Genomic DNA, 23,256 nt, shown 5'->3' on the forward strand with positions numbered 1-23,256 from the left:
TAAAATTATCCATTTGTTTGTGCATGTTGTCCACCTTTTCACTGGATTCTTTAACACATTAATTATAATAATTTTAAATATTTAAAATTGATACTACCAATTTAAAATAACTATAATTAATATGTTAAAATATCTGGGCCATCCTTTGATCTTGTTATGTTGTCCATTCTGTCTCTTGATATGGGTTTGTGGGGGGGGGGTTGCTTTTTGTGTGTCACACAATGTCTTTATTCAATGCCTATTACTGCATGTAAAAGAATAGTAGATATCAAGGGAAATATTATTTTTACCTGGAAATAGGTGCACCTCTTTTTTGGCCTGACCATTAATGTGAGGGCTTGAGCTAATCTAGTCAAGAGTTGAACTAGCTTTGGGTTTTGTTGCTGCTATAGTTATCATCGGCTTTAAGCTTCTCCTGTAGTGGTAGGCTGCTATTTCCACGTTCTTACTGGGAGGTCTGGATGGTCAGGGGTTTTCTGCAGTAATTCTCTGCTACCAACAGACCCTGTATACCCTTGCTGCATACGGTAGAGGTTTGTCTGTCTGTCTGTCTCTCTGCCTTTGCCCCTTTACTGGTTATAATCTGCTAGTACATGTTACTCAACATGAGATGTGAGTGGGGCAGAGGGCTCTCTTGGCTCTCCTGCTCTGCCAATAGGGTGAGGCAGGTGCTACATACCTGGGCCTCTGAAATGGAGCTTTCTCAGCATTCCTACTGTGATTCAGTGGTGAGCAACTTTTACCTCTGCATTAGTGCAGGTCTAGAGCTGCAATATCCTAGGCATAAGCTACATGTGGCTATTTAAAATGTAATTGTAATTAATTATAATTACAAGTAATTGTAATTTCATTAAAATTAAGGCTGATTCATAGAGCATGTAGCTTGTGGCTCCTATATTGGATAGCACAATTAGAAAAATTTCCATCATCACAGAAAATTCTACAGCACAGGTCTAGAAAGACAGGTGGCTGAACTTGGCCTTGTGTCAGTGGAGAGTTTTGGGCATTAGTGAGGGGACTATTCTTTTTCTGGCAGCAGCAGACCTCTTCTACACATCATTGTGGACCTTGGGCAAAAGCAGGTCCAAGAGCCCCTCTCCTTTGAGTCATTGCAGGGTACGGGGCATGGGCAAGGTTCTGTTCTTCCCCAGAGGCAGAGCCCTTTACCTGGGACCAGAGTTTACAAGGGGTTCCTATATCTCTTTTAGCAAGTTGATGGCTTTTGCTTCCTCACAGAGATAAGTTACAAGATATGGCAAAGACAGAAGGCATTTGTTTTCTGTGTCAGAAGGGTCTGTAGCCGTGTGCTTATTCCCTGGCAGTGCTGGTCACTGCCTTGCAGTCCATGAGGGGACCAGAACACAGATGAGTTCCTTCTGGTATTCCTTCTCCACCTTGAAACCTTATCAGGCCCTCCAACCCTCATCACTGTCAGGACTCTCCAGCCCTCTCAGCCTGCCCCTAATCTTTCTCAAGGGCACCTGGTAGAGCCAATGGAAGAGAAGCTGTGAATGGTTACATTGCCAATGTACTTGGGTTCCCATGATTCTAATCTGAACCATCCCCATAGCCCACAGTGGACCTTTAAGAATCCTTTAAAGTTCTACTTATTTTCTTCCTACCCACTTAGGTGACACCCGCCTCATCCTCTGTGTTGTGACAAAGGGGAAACAGTTCTCCTGTTCCATCTCTGTGGCATTCAATTCACCTACTTGTCTGGAAAATACCCCATGACCTTAGGTTCAAAACAATGATGTAGATTATCCAGCATTTTCTTTTTTTTTCTGCTTAGGGTAAGAGTGGTGTTCTTTGTGTTTTTTGTTTTTTGTTATTTGGTTTTTTTCCACATTTTAAAAGCACTAATTTACCTTAGCTGTCTAGGTTTGTTGGGATAATTTCTTGTACTTAATGTTTCTAGATTAATTTCTGTTTGGTAGAAGCAGAAAATCTTACACTCCATGACCAGTTAACACTTCTCTTTAGTTAGGGAAGCATCCTTTTTACAGGCCCATGTGATTGAGACCATCCTGTTAGTTTTGGAGAAAGGGGTTCTGTTTCCCAGAATGTGGAGAGGTCAGTCTGCCTCAGGGCAGGGCTTGGCAGGCCTCCCACAGGACAATGTATTATGAACCATTTCTCATATCTCCTTATCTACTTTCTCTCTTTCCTATTAATGGGCTCTTTTCTTTGCTTGGGTGTTGGAGAAGATAGCTTTTTGTGGGGAGGAAGACTTCTTTTGCACATGAGTGGGAGGAATTCCTTAGTTTGGACACTGTGGCTTCAAACCAAGTCTTTCTGAAACAACCTCAAAAAAGAAGTATTAATTTTCCCAGGGATTTTAAGTTTGGAGATGCTCCAGGCTCTCTGGCAGACCCTCCTCTCCTTATCTCTGTAGTCTTTTGTATAAGAGGTCTTCTTGGCCATCCTCAATTATATCTGAAGTAGATATCTTTATGTGTAGTATCTCAAGTCCCAAGTTAGTACATTACACTTAGGAACAGAAATCATCTGGAAATTGTGGGCCTTAGGTTTTTTTGGGGTTTTTTTGACCTTAGGTTTTTATTGTCTTACACACTTTGAGCCAAGACACTGACACTGAAATAGGGCACATGGTCATGAATATCCATTGTGTAAATACTAGGTTCAAAAGGAATTGTTTTTGTAACTATTTACTACAGAAGGCTTCACATCTTACTTAATCACTTTTGATTTTCAAAATGGAAAGCACCTAGACCAATTAGAAAGTTAATTCAGAGAGTCTGCCTTTTGAACCCCACTTGGAAACCCATTTAGTCTACACAAGATCCAAGATCACAGCTGTTTCTCCAGCCTTATTTGTGGGAATAGCCAGAAGTGTTCTTACAAATATGAAAATGCAAGTGATTGCCCAGGCTTTTATGTTGTTTTATATTTTGTTAATTTTCTTTCATGAAACTTCCTGTCCCGGGTCCTCAGGTAGTTCAGGTTTTGGGTGGGCGGGCTTTACAGACATACGTCCTTCACACTTTCTTCTGACACCATGCAGTGAAACCCTGTGTCTCTAAGGCCAGACTGGAGTGGGATGCCTCAGAGTCCCCTGGACATTAGGCACTGCTGAATTTATCTGGAGCCTTTGGGGGTGGTATACCAATGTCGCGATTTGAAAACTATACAAAAATATCTGACCAGAGCACCCAGCTGGCCCATCATGTGGATGCAGTATAAGCATGATGTTGAAGGAAAGAGAAGAGTTAATTCATTACGGGAGGAGATACTGAAGGCGGAGTGAAAAGTGGAGACTAAGAGGAAAAAGAGGCAAGAAGAATTTCCTCAGCTACAGGAACACTGCATAGGATTTTCATAACCTTGGATGAGAACAGAAAGGGGTCTTTTAAGGGTAAGAACCGGCTTGCCATCCTCATGAACACATTATGAGGCATTCATTTAAAAAAAAAAAAAAAAAAAACTAGAGACAGATGCAGAAGCAAGCCTGTTGAATCAGGAAGGGAGTGAGTAAATTCATTCCAGGAAACACTAGAGAGAGAGGGTGGTATTTGAATTGAGCTTTGAGGAATATAGAGGAGGGCATGCTAGGCAGATGTAACTGCGAGGACAAAGAGAAAGAGGTAGTTGCTACACATCCCATAGGGTGGGGCCTCTCCACCACGACTAAGTCTGAGGATGCACGTTGAAGTCTGGTAGCGGTTGTGACACGTTGGGACTGAGGAGTTGATATGAATCCTGGAAGCATGTTGGTTTGTGTGATGTGTTTTATTTTGAGTAGAGGGATGATATGATTAGCTCCCTCTTAGAAAGACTGCTCTGAAGATATCCTCAAGTACGAATGAAAGGAGGCCATACTGGAGGCCATACTGGGGAGACCAGGCAGGACAGAGGCAGGAGCCAGCTGCACTAGACAGGGAGCCCACACCAGGTGGCCGTTGGACTTAAAAGTAGGAACATATGGGCAGCCTGGGTGGCTCAGCGATTTAAGCGCCCAGGGCGTGATCCTGGAGACCGGGATTGAGTCCCCACGTCGGGCTCCCTCCATGGAGTCTGCTTCTCCCTCTGCCTGTGTCTCTGCCTCTCTCCCTCTCTGTGTCTATCATGAATAAATAGATAAAACCTAAAAAAAAAAAAAAAGTAGGAACATATATGAGAGACACTTCTGAAATAGTATTGAAAAGGTTTAAGCATGTACTGCATGTAGGTGGTGAAGACTACGGAGGAGTCCCAGGTGAACCTGGGATGCTTGGAAGGGACACTTCAGGACATGGTGGTGTTCCACACAGAGACAGGAAGATGAGCTAGTTGATTTAGAGATTTAGATTTAGAGTGTTTTTATATCTAGAAAAGAGAAAGAGATTAAGAACAAATTTAATTAACTTTTAAATGTTTATTATGACTTGAGAGAAAACATTGAAATTTGTTCTTATTTTTTATTTTTCTTAATTTCATGAGCTTTTGTGCTTGTGGGGGCAAAAGGGTATGGCCCATTGCCACTATTTGAAAACATCTTTAATTTGGTATTGGAATTAGTAAACCTTGATTGTTTCTACGCATATTTCCTGGGGAATTTTAGATGCCTTACAAATGAATCATTTAAGATAAATGGCTTTGAGATACTATTGTATTTTATTTGGCTTAGAAAATACACCTGCATGAAATTGGACATTCTTATTCTATCACGGTGAGCTGCCTTTCCTTTGTAAAAGGGAAAATCAGACCATTTGAAAAATAACTTCCCTTTCAGGGACTGACAGCATCATTTTCTCTCTTCTTCCCGCTTTCTTTTTTTGTGAGAATCCTTTTTGAGGTTATCAACCCAGTGCCTCCTTTTTTAAATTTTCTGTGCAACTATGCTCATGAGCTAGGCAGCTCCCTTAGAATCATCAGCAAAGAAACTTTTCTGTTCCCTGGTTAGGAGTACTTTTCTGGCACATCAAATGATGTTCCCGATTTAAAGTAGGACTTCTGGTCCAGGCATTCTAGAATATGATGATTGGTTCTCTGGATTTCTCTAGGCTAATATAGTAAGAGATGAAAACTTAAAATAAATTGGATTTCATACTTTTGACAAATTTATTGGGTAGGTAAATTATCTATAGGAAAATGGACAAAAGTCTTTTGTGGAGTTAAATTCTCTTTCACTGTATTTAGGGTTACAAGGGTAGCATTACATCAATGTGAGGGACTGAAGTGGTCCTCAGGCATAAGATGTGATTTTTCTGCAGACTTTCTTTTAATGGTACTTACATTATCATTCATCATTTCTATACCTAACTTGGTATTTTGGGAACAAACAAACCTAGAACCATTCGCCTAAAACATAATGTATGTTCATGTGGTAATGGTGTGTTCAAGATGGTTGCCACCAGTTTTTTCCCTTCTTGCCTAGACATCCACAGGGCAAGTCTAACTACCCTTCCTTTGAGTCTGGGCTGGTCACAGTGGCTTGCTTGACCACTAACAGCGTGCAGCAGAGTTAATATTCTAGGAGCTCAGAGGCTATAAGAAACTGGAGCTTTTTGCCTGTATCTCTTGGAATCATGCTGTGAAGACCGCAAATCCTGTAGAGACATCACAGACAGGCCCTCCACACTACAGCTGACACCAACTGCCAGCCCTGTGAGTAAGCCATTTTGGACACCTAGCCTATTTGAACCTTCAAATGACTTCAGCTCTAGCCAGTTGACTGCAGTTATAAGAGAAACTGAGAAGTAATGTCTCCGTAGCAGTCAGCCCACAAAACCATGTCAGTCCACATTCCATCCACAAACCCAATCCACAAAACCATGAGAAAGAACTACTTATTTTATGTCACTAGGTTTGGGGATGACTTATTATGCATTAGTAGGTAACAGAAACAAGTGCTAAATATTGCACCATGCTGAATAAGTACAATTTTAATTGTATAATATGCTTCTGCATTTTAAAGTGGTTGACATTTCTGGACAAAGTGCTAAAGTAAGCAGATACAATTATGATCCTAAACATAAGTTAGCAGTTGGATCATGATACCATCATTTAGCAATGGGAACTATATTTTGTAATTGGGAAAATATAATTTTTAAAAAGATGGTTTAAAAATTAGTACTAACAATTGTTTATAAAAGCATATGCTGTTCTTGAAGAGGATTCAAAAAATCAAGAAATGTATAACCTTTCAGGCTCTCATGATACTTACATACTACTTAAGTTCTTGGATTCAAAGTCTGGTGGCAAATCTGCTTATGTAATACTAAACTTTAATGAGAGCTTTCCTTTAAATAGTAGGCCCTGTAATTGGTGTCATATTGGGACTGCTGAAGTGAACAGGCTCATCACCATCATAATATTCTCTCTGCAATACTTTTTAGAAAGCTAAACGACAGCCAAAGAGTCTGACGCTGAATTATCTGGCAGCATTACGATCAGGAATGCTACCTATTTGGGGGCCTCTGGTGTATAACTCTTTCTTGCCTTTGGAGCTAGTGGCCTGGCAAACACAATTATAGATAGTCTCCACTCAAATGTAATTATTGTGAGTAGACAGTAGGGACAGTTCCTATTTAGGACTTTCTTCCTGATTAGGACACTTTCTGACTGAAGCTCTGGAAAGTACACAAACCTCAGTTTTTGAATTTAACAAACTTACTGTCATAATTTGTTTATGTGTTTCTCTTGTTTAGACCTTGACTTCCACTTGGACAGAACTCTTACAGCTCTTTTTCCTTAGCATCTGTGTGCCTGGCTCCTAGTGGTTATCAGACTTTTGAATGAATGAAGTAAAATTATATCAGAAGTAAACTATTAATTTACCAAGGAATCTATAGCTAAATAAGATATATGAATTCAGGAATGCCTGGGTGGCTCAACAGTTAAAGCATCTCCCTTCAGTTCAGGGTGTGATCCTGGAGTCCCAGGATCGAGTCCCACATCAGGCTCCCCACAGGTAGCCTACTCCCTCTGCCTACATCTCTGCCTCTCTCTGTGTCGCTCATGAATAAATAAATAAAATCTTTAAAAGAGAGAGAGAGAGATGAATTAATTCATACATTTATTCAGCAAACAGATGTTGAAGGACTAGCAGGGTGCTACAAACTGAGAATACAGCAATAAACAATTTGACCACTATCTCTACCCTCAGTAAGTTTGTCTGTTTATGATAGGAAGTGTAATTCTTGCTTAGTCAGCAAGAATGTGATGGATCATGGAGTATATATAGAGGATATAATAATAATAATGATGATAGTAATAATAATAGGAGGCTTCCAGGGTGAGTAGAGGGGACAGACAAGGAGGACCGTTGAGAAGTCCTAGAAGGTCTGTGGCCTCAGAATTTTGGCTTTGTTGGATTCTGCTAAACACTTTGTTTCTAGATGATTACTGGCCAGTACCAGCCCCACTCTGATTATCAAATTATTTTGTTCTTAAATCTCAGAGATCTCTTTGTTCTCTGATTCAGTGATCCCTTAGACTCATCTCAACTTGCCAATAAGTTTTGATTATTCTCCCCAGGGAGTTTTAGGTAGGGATAGGGAGTATTTCAAGAAAATACTCACAGGCTAACCATCCCTGGAGAAACAGCAAATCCTTTTCTAATGGCTTTTTCCTAGGATCCATTTGGTCTCTCTTCTTTTTCCCACTGCTCAGGTGCAAGGAATAAAATAACTGTGCTTAGAATCAAAAGGTCTCATTTCCCATCCTCCTTCCAGACCTGACAGGAAAGTTCTTCTCAGCATTTTAAGTGAGCAACTCTTTCCTGCCCCAGCAGGGTACATGAAGACAGATATAAGTGCCTTTTTAAAAAAATTTTTCATCTGTCACATAACGCTCAGTCTGGGACTATTCCCACAGCAGGGTTGATATTTTGACTGAGTTATTAGTGAAGCTTTGAGCTTACAAGTAATGTAAAATTCAGACAGATTTTCATTTGAAGAAATTATTTATGGAATGTTTGGTTAACTGATTGATATTACTGTTTTCCTAAATGATGAGAATAAAATCAAATCCCTGTGTAGTAATTTGTAAATCCTTATGATGACAAATGGCCTTTCTTAATTATCTCACATAAAGTCTTAAAAATTAAAAATGAAAAGAACTTATCATAGAGGTTTCCATGACAGTTTCTATTTAACTTTGCTTGACAACGACTTCAAATATTTGTTGCATATATAGAGAACTCCTGATTAATGAGACATTCTTTGACCAATGTGGTACATTTCTAATTGCAACTCTAAGACTTAGGAGAGCATATGTTGAGTCTCACTGGCCAACTAAATTTTATTGAGCCAACTTGTGTTATGGGAGGGTTAAGAAAAAGTTCTAGCCCTTATAGATTCTGGACAGAGCATTCATGATCACATGGAGCATGGCAGGGACCATGACAGAAGTATCTCCAGGGTACTGTAAACCCACATATGCCTCCTCTTAGGAAAGAGTGCAGGCCAACGAAGGTGTCAGGAAAAACATGGGAGTTAAGTCCATGAGAGTAGAAAGCTCATTCATGAAGTCTCCATGGAAGAAAAGAACATGGTTGAGCAGCAGAACATCCTCCAAAAAGAAACTGAGAATAGGCAGCCAAAGAGGCCGAAGAACCAGGAGAAAAGAGATGGCATCAGAGCCGAGGGAGAGGAAGTTGTAGCCCTGTGTGCGATCTTCCTCTTGGAATTTTGTGATCTCCACAAGCAGATTACAAGTTCTGAAAAGCCTGGGAGTAAAGACATCTCTTGTTTGTTTAACCTAGCATTTGCCAAGATAATTTAAGCAGAGTAAGTGAGAGAGAGAGGAAGTGAATGTGTGTGGGGGGATGTATGTATGTTCTACTGCATCTCACCAGGACTAGAGTTCTACAAAACACAACTTAAGAAATGCTGGTCTATTCCATCCCATGTATGGCTGCCACAGTAATACTTATAAAGATAGATTTGATCATATGTTTTAGTTACCAAAGAAAACAAAATAAACAGAAGCAACCCCAGCGTAGCTCTTGCTGCCTATAGACTGGCACCCAGACAGTGTAGCTCAGGGTGCCTGGGCCCTCCGGTTTGTACCATCTGCCACTCCCCAGTTCAGCCCTTCTCTCTCTGAGCACACACACACACACACACACACTGGGCTTTGGCCAGTCTGGACTATGTCTTTATCCCAAAGTTCACCATGTTTTTCTGCTTCAGTGTGTCTTGATGGTACAAATAAAATAATCCTTGTTTTCAGGCCTCTTTTGTTTTCATCCTCTCCTCCCTCCCTCTTCTCCCTGTGGAGATTTTAGCTTCTTAAAGCTCCTGGTCAGGCATCACTTTCTATCCAGCCTTCTCTGCCACCTCTGCTGTGGACATACTTTACTGATACGTTAATCGTACTATATTCATTCATTTTTTTCAGTTTTATATCCTAGTTTTCCTTCTTTAAAAAAAATATTTTATTTATTTATTTGACAGAGACAGAGCACGGCACAAGCAAGGGGAGCAGAGAGAGGGAGAAGCGAGCTCTCTGCTGAGCGGGGAGCCTGATACAGTGCTCAATCCCAAAACCTTGGGATCATGACCTGAGCTGAAGGCAGACACTTAACCGACTGAGCCACCCAGGCATCCCTAGTTTTCCTTTTCTCTCTTTTTTCCTTAGTGTTTATCTCACCTATTTAATCTTTTAACAACATAATTTTACATCTTATTAGTACTTATATAACTTTTCTATAGAAATGGATCTTCATTGATGTTGAAGGGACACAACTTCTAAGACTTGTTCTTAGCCCCCAGGAGTTTTCTGCATACCCAGAGGGGAGACAGACACTCACATTATTAAAGCAGATCTTCTTTGAGAGAGAGGATCAATGTGTGACAGGAATGTTGGAACGTGGAAAATATAGCAGCTCACTGCCCGAGGGAGACCAGATAGAGTTCACTGAAGAAGTTTGAATTGGGTCAGAAAACAGGAGTATGAGTTTTCTAGGGAAAGGAGCAGAATTGGGGGTAGGGCATGTCAAATCAACGGAGTGCTGTGTGTAAAGTTATGAACTTGTGCTTTGTGAGTTAGTGAGAAGCCCATTGGTAGAGCCCGTGGAGTGTGTTGGAGAGAACTGGAGCATAAGGTGAGAGACTAAGCAAGTTCCACAAGACCACCAGCAGATTTCTGTGCTGAGACAGGAAAATACGATTGATTCCATAGGCAGTAATAAGTCAACACAGGCTTTTGTTTCCCAGGTGAGAGAAAGAGGGAAGAAGATAAGCAAGAATCCTATGTGTTTTCTGCTTACAAATACAAAACTGTGAAATAAAGACAAGTGTTCACTCCAAGCAACTCTATCCCCTAAACTAAAATTTTTTCAATATTTTTCTATCAATTTTTATACAAAAACTGTCATTCATATTAAGGCTAATAAAATTATAACTCGATTGCTAAGGCTGTAGTTATTCCTATTACTACTGTTAGAACAAAATATAGGGCACAACTGTCTCTTCATTCCCTGTGGCATCCTCAGTGGAAACCTGACATATTGTCTTAGGGTTACTCTATCTAGTTAAACTTGTTCCTGTAATGGCTGGATCAGAGTGGTATCAGAGAACTACTTCATCTCCCTAGCTTGGGCAGCTCCCTTTGCGATAATAATGTGGTTATTTCAGAGATGTCTACTCTGAAATAACATGCCGTATCAACAAAGAGTATATGTACAGCAGTTTGCAGATTTAGCTCAAATAAAACTCTATAAATATTTAGCATTTCAGCCAAGTGATGATTGCTGCTTCGCTACCACTATATTATCTTTAGACTTTAATAATATATTTCAGGATTTAAAGGAAAGTACATCCATGTGAAAGAGAATTTTTCTTTGTTTTGAGATAGGCAATATACAATTAATTTTTAAAAGAGATGGGACCATTATTCTTAGAAAAGTAATACATTTTCTATACTATTTTCTCTCTGGAACAGAATTTTATATTCATCTTGCAGTCTATTCAGGTACTTTAATTACTAAAGTATCATAGGAGTCTTGAAATAAAGGACAATCTATTTATATGAAAATTCCATTAATGAATTGCAAGAACAATGCTTATTGAGGTTCATGCATAACTTCCTTTCTACATAAAATAACCCCAGTTCTTCATAATTTGTGTGCCTTTTTCAGTTTTGAATTACATTATTTATGTGCCTATTAGAAAATAACCAGAAAGCTGGTTAATATAATATATAAAATACTCTTATTGAATTTTTATTATGAGCCAAGGATGACAATAAGCAAGATCTTATGACCCAGGTATAAAACCTCATGTTACTAATGGGGGAAGTAAGGTTTAGAGAGGTTAAGTAACTTGTCCAGTCCCATGACTAGAGGGCACCATAAAGATTGGAAATTAAAAAAAAAAAAAAAAAGATTGGAAATTAGATACTTTTTTTCACTATAGTCTTTATTCCTTATTACTAAATAGATATGTTATCAAAATGTTTTAAAGGATTACCTACCTACCTACCCACCTTCTACAAATACTCCAAGAACACTGGTGCCGAATTCTCATTCAGTTCAAAAACTTGCTCTTTGGTTCCATTTAAGTCCACTGCTGCCCTCTCCTCCTTCCCCATTGCAGGGTCCCCAGGGTCCATGCTGTGAAGTGTCCTGCTGGAGAATGCTCCAAGATGACTGTCACAAAGACCTGCCTCATCCAAAACTATTCCACAGTACCAGCACGACCTCTACAGGCATTTTCCCTTTACTTGCACTTTTTAAGCTATTTTCAGTAAAATACTGTTAATATTTTGAAAGCCATCAGGAAGGGATGTTTCATGTTCCTTGTAATCCATTTTAATAAGTACGATTTCAGTGTAGGGCAGATTTACTCCTCACATTTTACCTGAATGTCTCATTGGCAGTTTCTCTGCATCATTGGACATTAAAACAGCGTTTTCAATGTAGGAACCTTTCAGATCTTTGAAGATTTATTTTAGGTATACTATTTTAGGCTATATTAGATATATTCTTCCAGGAATATACATCTAGGCCAGGATTGACTCCCAGGAGGACACAGGATAACGTTGATATCAAGGCCAGTGGTCAGGTTGAGTGTATTATGGTTTTGAGAGACCGATTGGGCCTCTCAGCCATACTTCATCTTAAGGAGGTTGGGAATATTTTTTAAATGTTTTGATTTCAGTAATTCTAGATAATAGACTGAAATTTATTCTTAAATTCATGGCAGAAGCAAGGGCCTTTAGGAGAGAGGTCATTTATTTTGGTTTCAGCTTAAGTTATAGTTATGGATGTACCCTTTTTCTCCATAAAAGAGGTGTTACTCTTTGATTTCTTTATTTTCCACTATAATCTATGAGGCAGTTAATGGCTCCCTATACATATACATATATGTATATACATATGTGTATCATTACAATCTGACCCAAACCATAATTACATTGGGGTAAAAATCTGTTTCCCTGAGAAACATTCAGGCTCTGGCTATCTCTTTTCTTCTCTTTATGATTGACACTAAATCATTATACTCTGTATCAGTCATGATTCAGTAGAGAAGAAATCGCCTCCTTCTGGGGTGCTAGAGTCATAGCTGCTAGGCAGGCTTTAGCCACACTTCCTGAGGAATATTTAAATGGACTGTTTGTAAAATCCCATTTTTCCTTCAGTTCTCATCTCAACTTCAGTTCTCAATTGTTAATTATCTTTTTGGGGTCACAGATTTGGATATTTTCCAGTGAAATTATATTTGTTGTGAATATTTTCTATTTGGTTAGTCTACTCATTTTAGGAAATCTGTAATGTGGATATTATCCTTTCTTATGACTTCAGTTCTTTCCAGAGAGTATTTAAGTATGAATATCAAAAAATTAATACCATGGGAGCATCTGAGTGGCTCAGTTGGTTCAACGTCCAACTCTTGGTTTCAGCTCAGGTCATGATCTCAGGGTCATGAGATGGAACCCGTCATTGGGCTCCGCGCTGGGCTTGGAGCCCTCTTAAGATTCCCTCTTCTCTCTCTGCCCTCTGCCCCTCCACACATACACTCTCTCTAAAAAGGAAAAAGTACCACGACTCTAATGCCACTTAAGGCAGAATATGCAAGTGGGCCGGGTGTTCTTTGCTGCAAACTTGAAAGATAAAAGATCCTACAAAAGAAATGAGTATAGAAAATTCTATGATGTCATGTGCTTACAACACAAAAACAGAAATCACTTAAAGAATAACACAATTAGTCATTTTATGAATATTTGGATACTACTAGTATAACTAAGTGTTCTCTGAAATAATCATTGCATGGAGTCAGAATCAGAATATATGATATAAGTATATAATTATATAATATATAATTTATATGTAACAAATATATATAAAATAAGCATATAACTGTATGTGTAATACTTATAATTTTATAAATATATGAACATAAAGACATTTGTAATTTTATAAATATGTAAATAAAATACTAATAGATATTACTTTTTTCAGCCTTGTTCCCTATATGAATATATGTTTAAGCATGTAGATAGAAATAATAGGAGCCAAACTGAGAGCAATTTTTCAGTGAATTTTTGTCATGAAATGTTATTTATCTGTACTTGTAAGACCTCTCAGAGGTATTGTTTTTCTAAAGCTTTTCTTTTGCCTCGTTAAAGTCCACTTTACAATGATTTTGATGATGCTGAATGTTTGTGGCCTTGATGCTAGATTGTATCAGAAGCATAGGACAGATTACTAATTTGAGATTTGGCATTCAGAAATCATGAGGTGAAGGAATGGGCAAGAGAGCCTGGAGGTTGGTAATCGGACCCGAAGCCCTTCAGAGGGTTAGTGGTTGAGCTAAAGTTGTGAGTGACAGAAGCCACTCATCCAAGGACTGATTCTTACGGCAGAAAACAGATGGTCTAAGGTTCTTCAGTGATCTTTCCAGAGTGTATAGTGCTTTCTGCCTTACCAAAAAGTAACAGACACTTGAAAGCCTCCTTGAGCTTTAGGACTCCCCTTGTGGTTCCCTGACTGGGTAGCCACCCAGCCCTAAGGCCTGGACTTATTCCAGGTCTCAAACATCCCAGAGTGTTCATGCCAGGTACAGGCTGGATCCCAGGGCCAAAACTCAAAACATCACTGGGGACAATCCTAGTGGTTTTCCTATGACTAGTCTCAATGTGCATTACATTGAATTAATTTGAATTAAGTCTATTTAACTCAAACTTTTGTCATTATCACGTACATCGTATTCACCTATCTTTACACAACTATACCATATTTTATACACACACACACATATACACACATACACCTTTCTTATGTATGTGGCTATTTCAGCTACTACTCCTATTCAGTGAGTGAAGATATTTGGTTCACTCTTCCAGTACAAATTAAAAGCAACATTTTGCTGGAATGTGATGTATATGTCCCCTTTAGATCTATTATTTATATATATATTGTATTTATATATATTTTTATATATGTATTTTATATATTTATATATTTGGCTTGTAGAGGCAACAGAAGTGAAGGAACAAAAACCAACATGTGTTTTTAGACATGTAAGCAGCATACCAAGTCATTGCCCAAAAAATGACATTCATCTGCAATATAGTCTTTAACATGCGGGACAGTTTATCACCAAGTAATATATGACTCAATGGCTAAATTGTGAATTTTTAAAATATTAAATTCTGTTTATATTTCCTCATTGGCAGGACATGAGTTAGTTCTCCAACATCTGTCCTGTTAAGAGCTATTGCCAGTGCTGTGACTGGTATGCTCAGTGTCTGTTTCTTTTCTCTCTTTGGAGAGAGGTCTTTGGAAATTGGTTCTGTACTTAACTTGATAGGAAAAGAAGTGCCCTCACTGACCTCCCTCTGAGCACTTGGGCCTCTTTGTGGCTTGGTTCCTTTGTGTGCATAATGAAAATCGTGTTAACTGAATCTTCCACCAAATGTATGATTTACATTGATTTGATGTAAAGGGTATCTAGCTACTAGTAGAAAAAGTATTGGAATGCCTGGGTGACTCAGCGGTTGAGCATCTATCTTTGGCTCAGGGCGTGATCCTGGGATCCTGGGTTCAAGTGCCACTTGGGCTCCCTGCAGGGAGCCTGCTTCTCCCTCTGCCTATGTCTCTGCCTCTCTCTCTCTCTCTCTATGTGTCACACATGAGTAAATAAATAAATCTTTTAAAAAGCCTATTGCCACTGTAAGTATAAAAAGAGAACAAAATTTTGATCTAAGAGATCATAGTGACAATTCTTTTCTTCCATGTTCGCATACTCTGAAGGGGCAGTTATAGCTAAACAAAGGAACAAATACAAAGAGTAAAGACATCACATAGGATCATCACACAGGTATGCAAAGGAATGGTTCAGAAATGAGATCTGCGACTTTATTAGGTTTTCTGTGTCTTGGAATGTAGTGAAAACAAGGAAATTGTCTCAATTCAAAGGTTTTCTTTTACCTAATATGTTCTAAGAGAGAATGAGTTGGGTATTTCTGAGTAACTCTGAAATTTACTGTTTGTACTTATTTGCTCTCTCACGAGGAAGAGTGTAGGCAGACCTTGTGTTACAGAATCTTTCCTGCTTAGTATATTGTCCTATCAAGTGGTAGCTGAGTGAATCTACAGGGATGATGCCTATAGTCCCTAGATGATATATAAATGGGACCTTAAAACGGGCCTTAATTCCTAATTTCAGGTGGTGCTGACATGGCATCATCTTGCTCTTTGCTCTTCACACTGAGGAGATTTCCTGAGATGTGGGGCATTCAGGGCTGAAACTGGACTAGTCCTAGGTAAATGGGGACAATTGGTTATACTAGTCAGAGTTCTTTTTTCTTTTTTTTTTAAGATTTTATTTATTTACTCATGAGAGACACAGAGAGAGAGAGAGAGGCAGAGACACAGGCAGAGGGAGAAGCAGGCTCCATGCAGGGAGCCTGACACAGGACTCGATTCTGGGTCTCCAGGATCACACCCTGGGCTGAAGGTGGCGCTAAACCACTGAGCCACCGGGGCTGCCCCAAGAGTTCTTAAGATAAATTAATGAGAAGTCTTTTCTCAAGGAATATACTGAATCCTAAACAATCAGAAGCTAGCCAGTGAGATCACCATTATATTGGAAAAAAAAAAAAAGGCAAAATCTGATTTGTACTGGTTACCATTGATGACGATAGGTCATTTTGTTTTGAGGGTAGGAATGGTATTTGGTAGAAGGTAGGAAGTATATATCAGCCTGCAAGTCTGTGTTATACCACCAGAGATTACAAAAAGTTTTCATAAAGAACTCAGCCATTTGTGAAAGAAGATTGAGCTCAAATTTACCTCCAGAACAAAACCATTCAGATGAAAAGGGGAAAGAGTCAAGACACTCATTTTATGAATAAAAATAATGTTCTGCAGTTGCCTTTGGGTTAAAAATATTATGATTATTTAAATTAGGAAAACAAAAATGTTCCCATTTATTACAGTAATTCTCTCGTTTGTTCATTCTTTCTTCCCCTTTCTCTCTTTTTCTTTCTCCCTTTCTTTCCTTAATTAATTAATTTATTTCTCTCTCTTTCTCTCTTCCTAACCTTTTAGGCTGACGGACTTTTTGTCAAAACATTGTATGACTTGAGCACATTCAAATCTAGCAAGATCTTTGCCAGGACAACCATGGGCTCCTCACCTGTGCAAATAGACAGGCTGTTTTATTCAACATTTTTGAGGTTTGAAGAGGGCAGGTTTATGCTACTAGCTCGCTGCCATCTGTGGAGTGTGTTGATTCAGAGATGTAATTTATATTGATGATATGATTTCCTCTGACTTCTCCCTGTGCCTTGATGGTTGTGTTTCACCTGTTGACATGAACTTGGCTGAAATGAATGCTCCGTTGGCCATGGGCGAATTAGTTGCATGTGTGATAGCACCTTTCTGCTGTGTTCTTATTATTTTCAAAGTTGTGTAATGGGATAAGTATGTTATTCCTTTAGAATTAGATATCCCTTTTCTAGGACTTTGCATTTACATAATTCCTTTCTCCTACAGACCTCTGAATAAACTTTGTAGTTTCATTCAAAGATGGATTACACTTGCCACCATCACATATGTCAGAAACCATGCTTGTTATTTTTGGAAGTAGGCAAGTTGAATTAAATCAATTCTCTGTGGACTAATTGCATCTGCTTCTTAAAAGTGAGAGTCTGTGACTATTTTGTGTTCTCACCTTACATTATTCTTTGTAGCCTGTACCACTATATTATGGCCCCTCAATTGACAGGGATATTTGGTATTTGCTGCATATTATATTTCAAATTATGTAGCCATAGAAACTGAAGGTTTATGGACAAGTAAACCTCAACTCCATCTACTCTGTCTGCCCTTTTTTCAAATCTTTCAGCCTCTTCTTGAGGATAAGGACCATGTCTCAAAACTTTGTCCCCTACAGTTCCTACACAATGGACACTTTTGCTGATGAATTTACCCTCAATTACACCATCATCTAATCATGGGGATTATCTTGATTGTTGTCAGATCACTTGTAAGTAGAACTAGAAACATTTAAACTAACTGGTAGGTAGGCTTAAAGTACTAGTCCAAATATAGAAAATACTGGCTTTTTAAAGGAAGTAGGTAATATTTTTCTTTCTCAGTTTGCTTTTGGTCGTACATTATTGGGTCTTGGGACCAAATTTTTCAGAAATATCCCATAGTTAAATGAAGCAACCTAGAACGTGCAAAAAAAAAAAAAAAATGAGGCTGTTTTAAACTACATTGATTTTCATTAGCAAATTTTTAGGATACGACAAAAATGTTTAAGACAATATGTAACAAAAGAATAAGGTAGTCACATTAGCATCCTATGCTCTCACAGCTCTAACAGTTTGTTTTTATGATTGGCTTCACTTCTGATTATTATAAGAAACTCAGAATTTTTGGACATTATATATATATTTATCAAAACGTGTAGGTATAAATATTAGATACATACATACATTTATCTTTTCTATATGTCCTTTATATTTTTATATTTATTTCTCTTCTATTCCCTTCTACTTCTTTCCCTTATATTTTCTCATATTTTTGTTCTAATTTACTTTTATATTTCAGAGTTTGATTTATAATTTTGAAAATTGGTGAGAATAACTTTCTCCTTATTATAAAATTTTCCTGTTCATATGATTAGTCTTCTTTTGTAGGATTTTTGAGAAAAAATATCTAAATAATTAGTCATTATGCAGGGAAATAAATCGTTTCCCTTTAAATAATTTAAATAATAACACTCTTTCACTTAACCAGCATTGTTTTTCTTTCAAGGATTACAAAGAACATTCCTTACAATGCAAAAATCTCACATTGTTCTCAGAATTCTTATCAGCAAATATATCTTCAGCTCCTTTCTAACTTTTTTCATGTGTATAAGAAAAACACTGCTGTCCAAAAGAACACTCTCCCCCATTTTTAGGACTGAGGCTCTTAGGCCAGGTTTTACATTGTCATTTTTTAATAGCTAGCCGCTGACTTTGAGTTTCTGATCATTGTTGTAGCATTGTGCTTCAATCTGAGCAAGAGGTTTCTCTGTCATTAGCATAGGGCCGTTGGAATATGGTGTGATGATTGGGAAGATAGAGACTGAATACTTTCATCCCTAAGTAACCAAAAGCCCCATTGAAAGGGTCTTAAATGATAAAGATTATAAGTCACATAACAAGAATTCAGAAGTAGGGCCATCTCGTGGTTGGCGCTACAAGATCTTCAGTGGCTCGGATTCCTCTCATCTTTTCTGCTGTCCTCAGCCAGCCCCTCACATGCTACCACGTGGCTGCAGTAGCCTAGGCATCAAGCCCATACATGGTCAGCCTCAGCAGGCAGGAGAAGTCTTTCCCAGAATCCCCATAGACTTACTTTCTTGCACCATAACCACAGCCATGGGACATGCTCCAATCTGAACCCATAACTGAAAAGGAAATGTAATTGCCATCATTGATGTAGCCCAACAGTTCCCAAACGTGTGTCCATATTAGGATTGCCTCTGGTCCTTTAAAAGTGCCAAAGCTCAGGCCACACCCCCTAAGCAATGAAATCACACTCTCTGGGGGGTGAGTCACAGGCATCAAGATTTTTCGTTGCATTCCCAGGTGATTCCCACGTGCAAGCAGCTTAGCCTCATCAAGATTCTCTCTCTCAGCTGGGCTAGGTAGCCTCCTCTTCAAGGAAAGAGTTTGATGTGTAGGAAGCCACACACAAGGAGGTCACTACAGACAGACACTGGCCCTGAAGGAAGCATGCCATGTTTTGAGTTTAGCCTTGGCTACCCTACAGTGTAACCTCAGTCATATTTTAAAACTAATACTGCATCATCTGCAAGTGAGAATAACTGTGCCAAATATACAGTATTGCTTAACAATTAAATGTAAAAAAAAAAAATCCTTAACAGTTCCTAGCACTTTATCGGCCAACATGAAGTAGACATTCTATTAACATACACAATAGTGCCTTGGTAGGAGAGCATCAGAGGAAGGGGAGGAGAAATAGAAGTTATCGTTGCTGTGTTGTATTTATTAGTAGTAGTACAGTTATTACTTGAGAGGATGGGGGATCAGATTATAAGTTCTAGCTTCTAGTTGCACATTAGGAGCACCTCGGGAGCTTTAAAAAGGGTCCGTGCCTGGCCACACTCAGACCAGCTAAATCAGGCTCTCTAGGAATGGAGCCCAGGCATCAGTGTTTTTTAAAAAGATCCCTGGGTGATTCAGACATGCAGGCAGTGCTGCAGTCCATAGGCTGGAGACTGGGAGAGAAGCAGAGAGAAATGTAGTTATGTCAGTTTGCCTCATTATTCCAGATGACCAGTCCGAGTCACCAGGGTAGCCCCAGGGAAACGAGGTTTTCGAGCTAGTTTGGACGATTCTTTGCTTGCTTTATGCCAGACTAGCTCTTCTATCATCTCTCTGCAAGTGCTAGAGCTTTGTTCTAGCCATTTAACTCGTATGCATTATTCTGTAGGCCTCAAGAGTGGATTAAAAGGGAGCTAAGTGCCTTCTTGTTTCTATTTAAAGTTTGTATACACTTTAATATAAGAATTATATTCTATTTACTGTGCTTATTTTTAGTTTTCTATATGTGAATTGTGCAATCATTCTCCTAGTTTATAGAAAGTGTGTTTTCCATTAGCTACAATGCAAAACCAATTATGGATGTGTTATGTAGAAACCTGCTCTAAATATTCTCCTAGCTTTCTGTAAGCTTCGCAAAGACTTATAATTTTTAGGTGCATTGTTTACTAGGACATGGGTTTGTTTTGTCATATGTTGAAAGATCACACCAGCTATAAAAATAAGATGGTGAATAAAAAGTCACAAAAGCTATAAACATCTGTAAAAGAAGTTTTCTAGGCAAGGCTGCTCGTTAGAGGGAAACTCAGTGCATTTTGATTGTGTGCAGCTGGTGGCACATGAGCTTTCAGAAACGGGGCCATTAAGAGTTGCTGTTAGATATATGGCATGCTGTGCTGTGGGCCATAGATCTGTCCCCTCAGCTGTGTGTAATAGCAGCCTGTGTGGCCACACTCGAAAAGCCCCCTCTAAATTTCACCTGTGACTCTATTGCAAATTGGTTATTTTATGGAATTGGGTAGTCATCTTTTGGTTACAAAACCAGTCTTATGAAGAGAATTAGCTGGCTTCTAGTAAAATGGAAAAATCTGGAAATATCAGCATGGACTTCACAGTTTCTGCCACCCTGAAGAGCATGTGTCAAGGATGACCTCGGGTCAGTGTCAGGGCCACTGCAGGATGCAGTGGAAATAGACTTGGAGGGGAGACATATGTGCTACTGACATCTAGTGGGTACACAGGACAGCTCCCCAAAACAAAGCATTATCTGGCCCTAGATTTCAGTAGTACTGAGGTTGAGAAACTCTGCTCTAGACCACAGTGGAGGGCTCAGGCTGTGCCTTGCCTAAGGAAGATTTGACAAATGGGTCTTACCAGAGTGCAGGCTGACAAAAGTCTAAGGCTGTTTGAACATGGCCTTCCCTTATATGAGAGTCTCTACATTCTACCTTGGAAATGAGTGAGACATTTTGTAGATGGAAGAGTAGAACAGTTAAATGACTTTGCCCCAAATGCTACAAAAATGTGATGCTTTTGTATTAGTCACAAGTTTTCTGTTTCCCCTCTCCCAGAGTTTGCCATGTGCCCAACAGGAGAAAGTTAACTGTTGCTACAGCTGCTGAGAAAATGGGGAACTAGAAATTTATAAAATTTCTGTTTATTTAGAAATTTCATATTTAAGAAATTCACACCAAATCTCTGCTTCATGAGGTTTTTAAGATTTTCTTTTAAATTTAGAAGTAGGGAATGATCATCTGGCAAAAGTCATCATTTTTCTGAACTCTAGTGGGGAAATCTTAATAACTAGAAATATTTAGTCTAGAAAAGTTAATCAAACGAAATTAATTTGCAACCAATGATAACTTTATATCCTAACATACGTGTGTGTGTGTGTGAGAAAGAGTGACAAAGAGACTTCTTTCCATATCTGATTCCTCTTCAGTGAGCTTCTTCTCTCAAATTGTATTTGATGTTCAAGTTGCTCACATGTAAGTTATTTCATTAACAGCATGGACACTCTGGCCTTGTTATAGCTTTGAGCAAGACAAATAAAGGAAAAGTTTGTCCATCAAATATATCCACATACTATGTAACAACCAGAAAGCCAGTGTTTGGCTTATAGATTGAGCCCTATCATAAGCCAACTGTGTTTATACATGTTCAAAATACCACAGGCTCTGCTAGTCCTCACCATACTCACTAGTCAGCTTGTTTTAATTGCTTACTGATTCTTATTTCTCAATTTTATTGGGACTCAGGCTACCACTGTCACAAATGCCAGCATTCTATGACTTCCTTATACTATTTACCTTGACTTCTGACTACAAGGAGAAAAGCTCATTTGTTATATTTTCTGTTTTTTACTTAATTGGGCCTAACATAAAAATAACCAGAAGTAATATTCACAATATCTACTGGTGACATGCAGATAATCTACCCATGATCCATCCTTGGTTTTGGTAATCTGTATAATGGAGGTCATGCTTCTTTCCATCCTGGCAAGCAATCCTTTAGCTAAAGTAAGAGGAAAGCTCCAAAAAATATCTATTTTAAAGAACTTCAACATCAAGATCCCTCCAGGATTTATTAAAAATATAACTTTGTTTCTAAAACGATTTTGAGATTTAATTCAGTTGATGTTGGAAAAAATATAACATTTGAAGCTTTTTTAAAATACAGATGGGCATTAACAACACAAAAATAGGACTTTTTAGTAGCTATATAACAAGGTACAGGGTATAGAGCTCTATAAATCCTACCTTCTGAATGAATTCTGCCAAATGCTTTTTGATTAAAGGCGAGCTGATTAGACTACTGATTAATTCTACTTTTTGACAGATTACAGTTTAACTGACAAATAGATTGCCTCCATTTAGTAATGATTCCCCAGTTATGATGACAAAGGACAAGGTATTTGTCAGTTAAACTGTGTAATCATTCAGAAACAGAATTAATCAAGGACCTAATCATTTTGTCTCTGGTTAAATCCAGCTAATGAGTTAAAATGTGTAATTTATACTACATATTCCACTCTGAAACGGTGTTACAATTTCCATGATATTTTATTGCATCAGATTTTGTGCCCATATTAAAGATTTTGTAATGGAGTAAAAGATAAAAAGGAAGAGAAGTAGTGGAGGATTAATGTTATAATGATGATACTGTATGAGTTCTTCGTGGGGAAGGAGTGATGGGACCTTTGGAAGTCCAACAATGTCCAAACTTGCTTAAACACTTCAGCCACACCATCCTGCAAATTATTTTCCACTGTATACTTGGGAAGGTAGCAGATAACCCAGCCTTACCTCTGCTGCCTAACCTGCCAATAAGAACTCAGACTTCCTTAGCTTTCTGTGGCATGTGGCCTCTTGTTGTATCAACTCCTGTACAGTTGCCTAACTGCTGTCATCCTCAGTGAACCTTATGATAAGGGTGGGCAGCAAAGATTAGAAATTGAAGTTCTCTTCCTTCCTTGCACACAAGCATGGGTTCTTCTGGACTGGGAAGTTAGGGCTGAGAATACTTAGGAATGCTCTAGAGACAGCATAGTTTTTTTGTTTTGTTTTGTTTTGTTTTGTTTTGTTTTGTTTCATGATTTTTAGAGAAAAGGAGAGGAGGAACAAGTGTAAGTGTCTTTGTACCACTCAGCTTATTCTCTGGGCCCAACTATGCTCACCATGTGAGAGGTGGAATTTCTTTCACATGGCACACTAAGAGTAATTGGAAAGAAATTAGTAAAGA

General features: G+C 38.6%; 1 protein-coding gene and 1 long non-coding RNA gene across 10 annotated transcripts in view; one reads left to right on the forward strand and one right to left on the reverse strand.

The window, feature by feature from the left end:
- LOC112642724 (uncharacterized) overlaps nt 1–22,410 on the reverse strand; it is a 29,405-nt gene extending 6,995 nt beyond the window's left edge. Inside the window, exon 1 of the long non-coding RNA XR_003125389.3 lies at nt 22,275–22,410. This is a non-coding gene — a long non-coding RNA (uncharacterized LOC112642724). The remainder of the gene's footprint in view (nt 1–22,274) is intronic.
- The window catches only part of PRDM5 (PR/SET domain 5), a 200,146-nt gene that overhangs the window by 157,617 nt on the left and 19,273 nt on the right, over nt 1–23,256 (forward strand). For 2 of the 9 annotated variants that reach the window (XM_035702131.2, XM_049097195.1), the window contains one exon: nt 16,502–16,629. The exons of the other annotated variants lie outside the window; for them this stretch is intronic. In XM_035702131.2, the coding sequence (XP_035558024.1) occupies nt 16,502–16,629 (128 nt within the window). The remainder of the gene's footprint in view (nt 1–16,501; nt 16,630–23,256) is intronic. 9 annotated transcript variants of the gene reach the window in all.

This window comes from Canis lupus, chromosome 19 (genome assembly GCF_003254725.2).
Source record: "Canis lupus dingo isolate Sandy chromosome 19, ASM325472v2, whole genome shotgun sequence".
In the NCBI taxonomy this organism is placed as follows: Eukaryota; Metazoa; Chordata; class Mammalia; order Carnivora; family Canidae; genus Canis; species Canis lupus.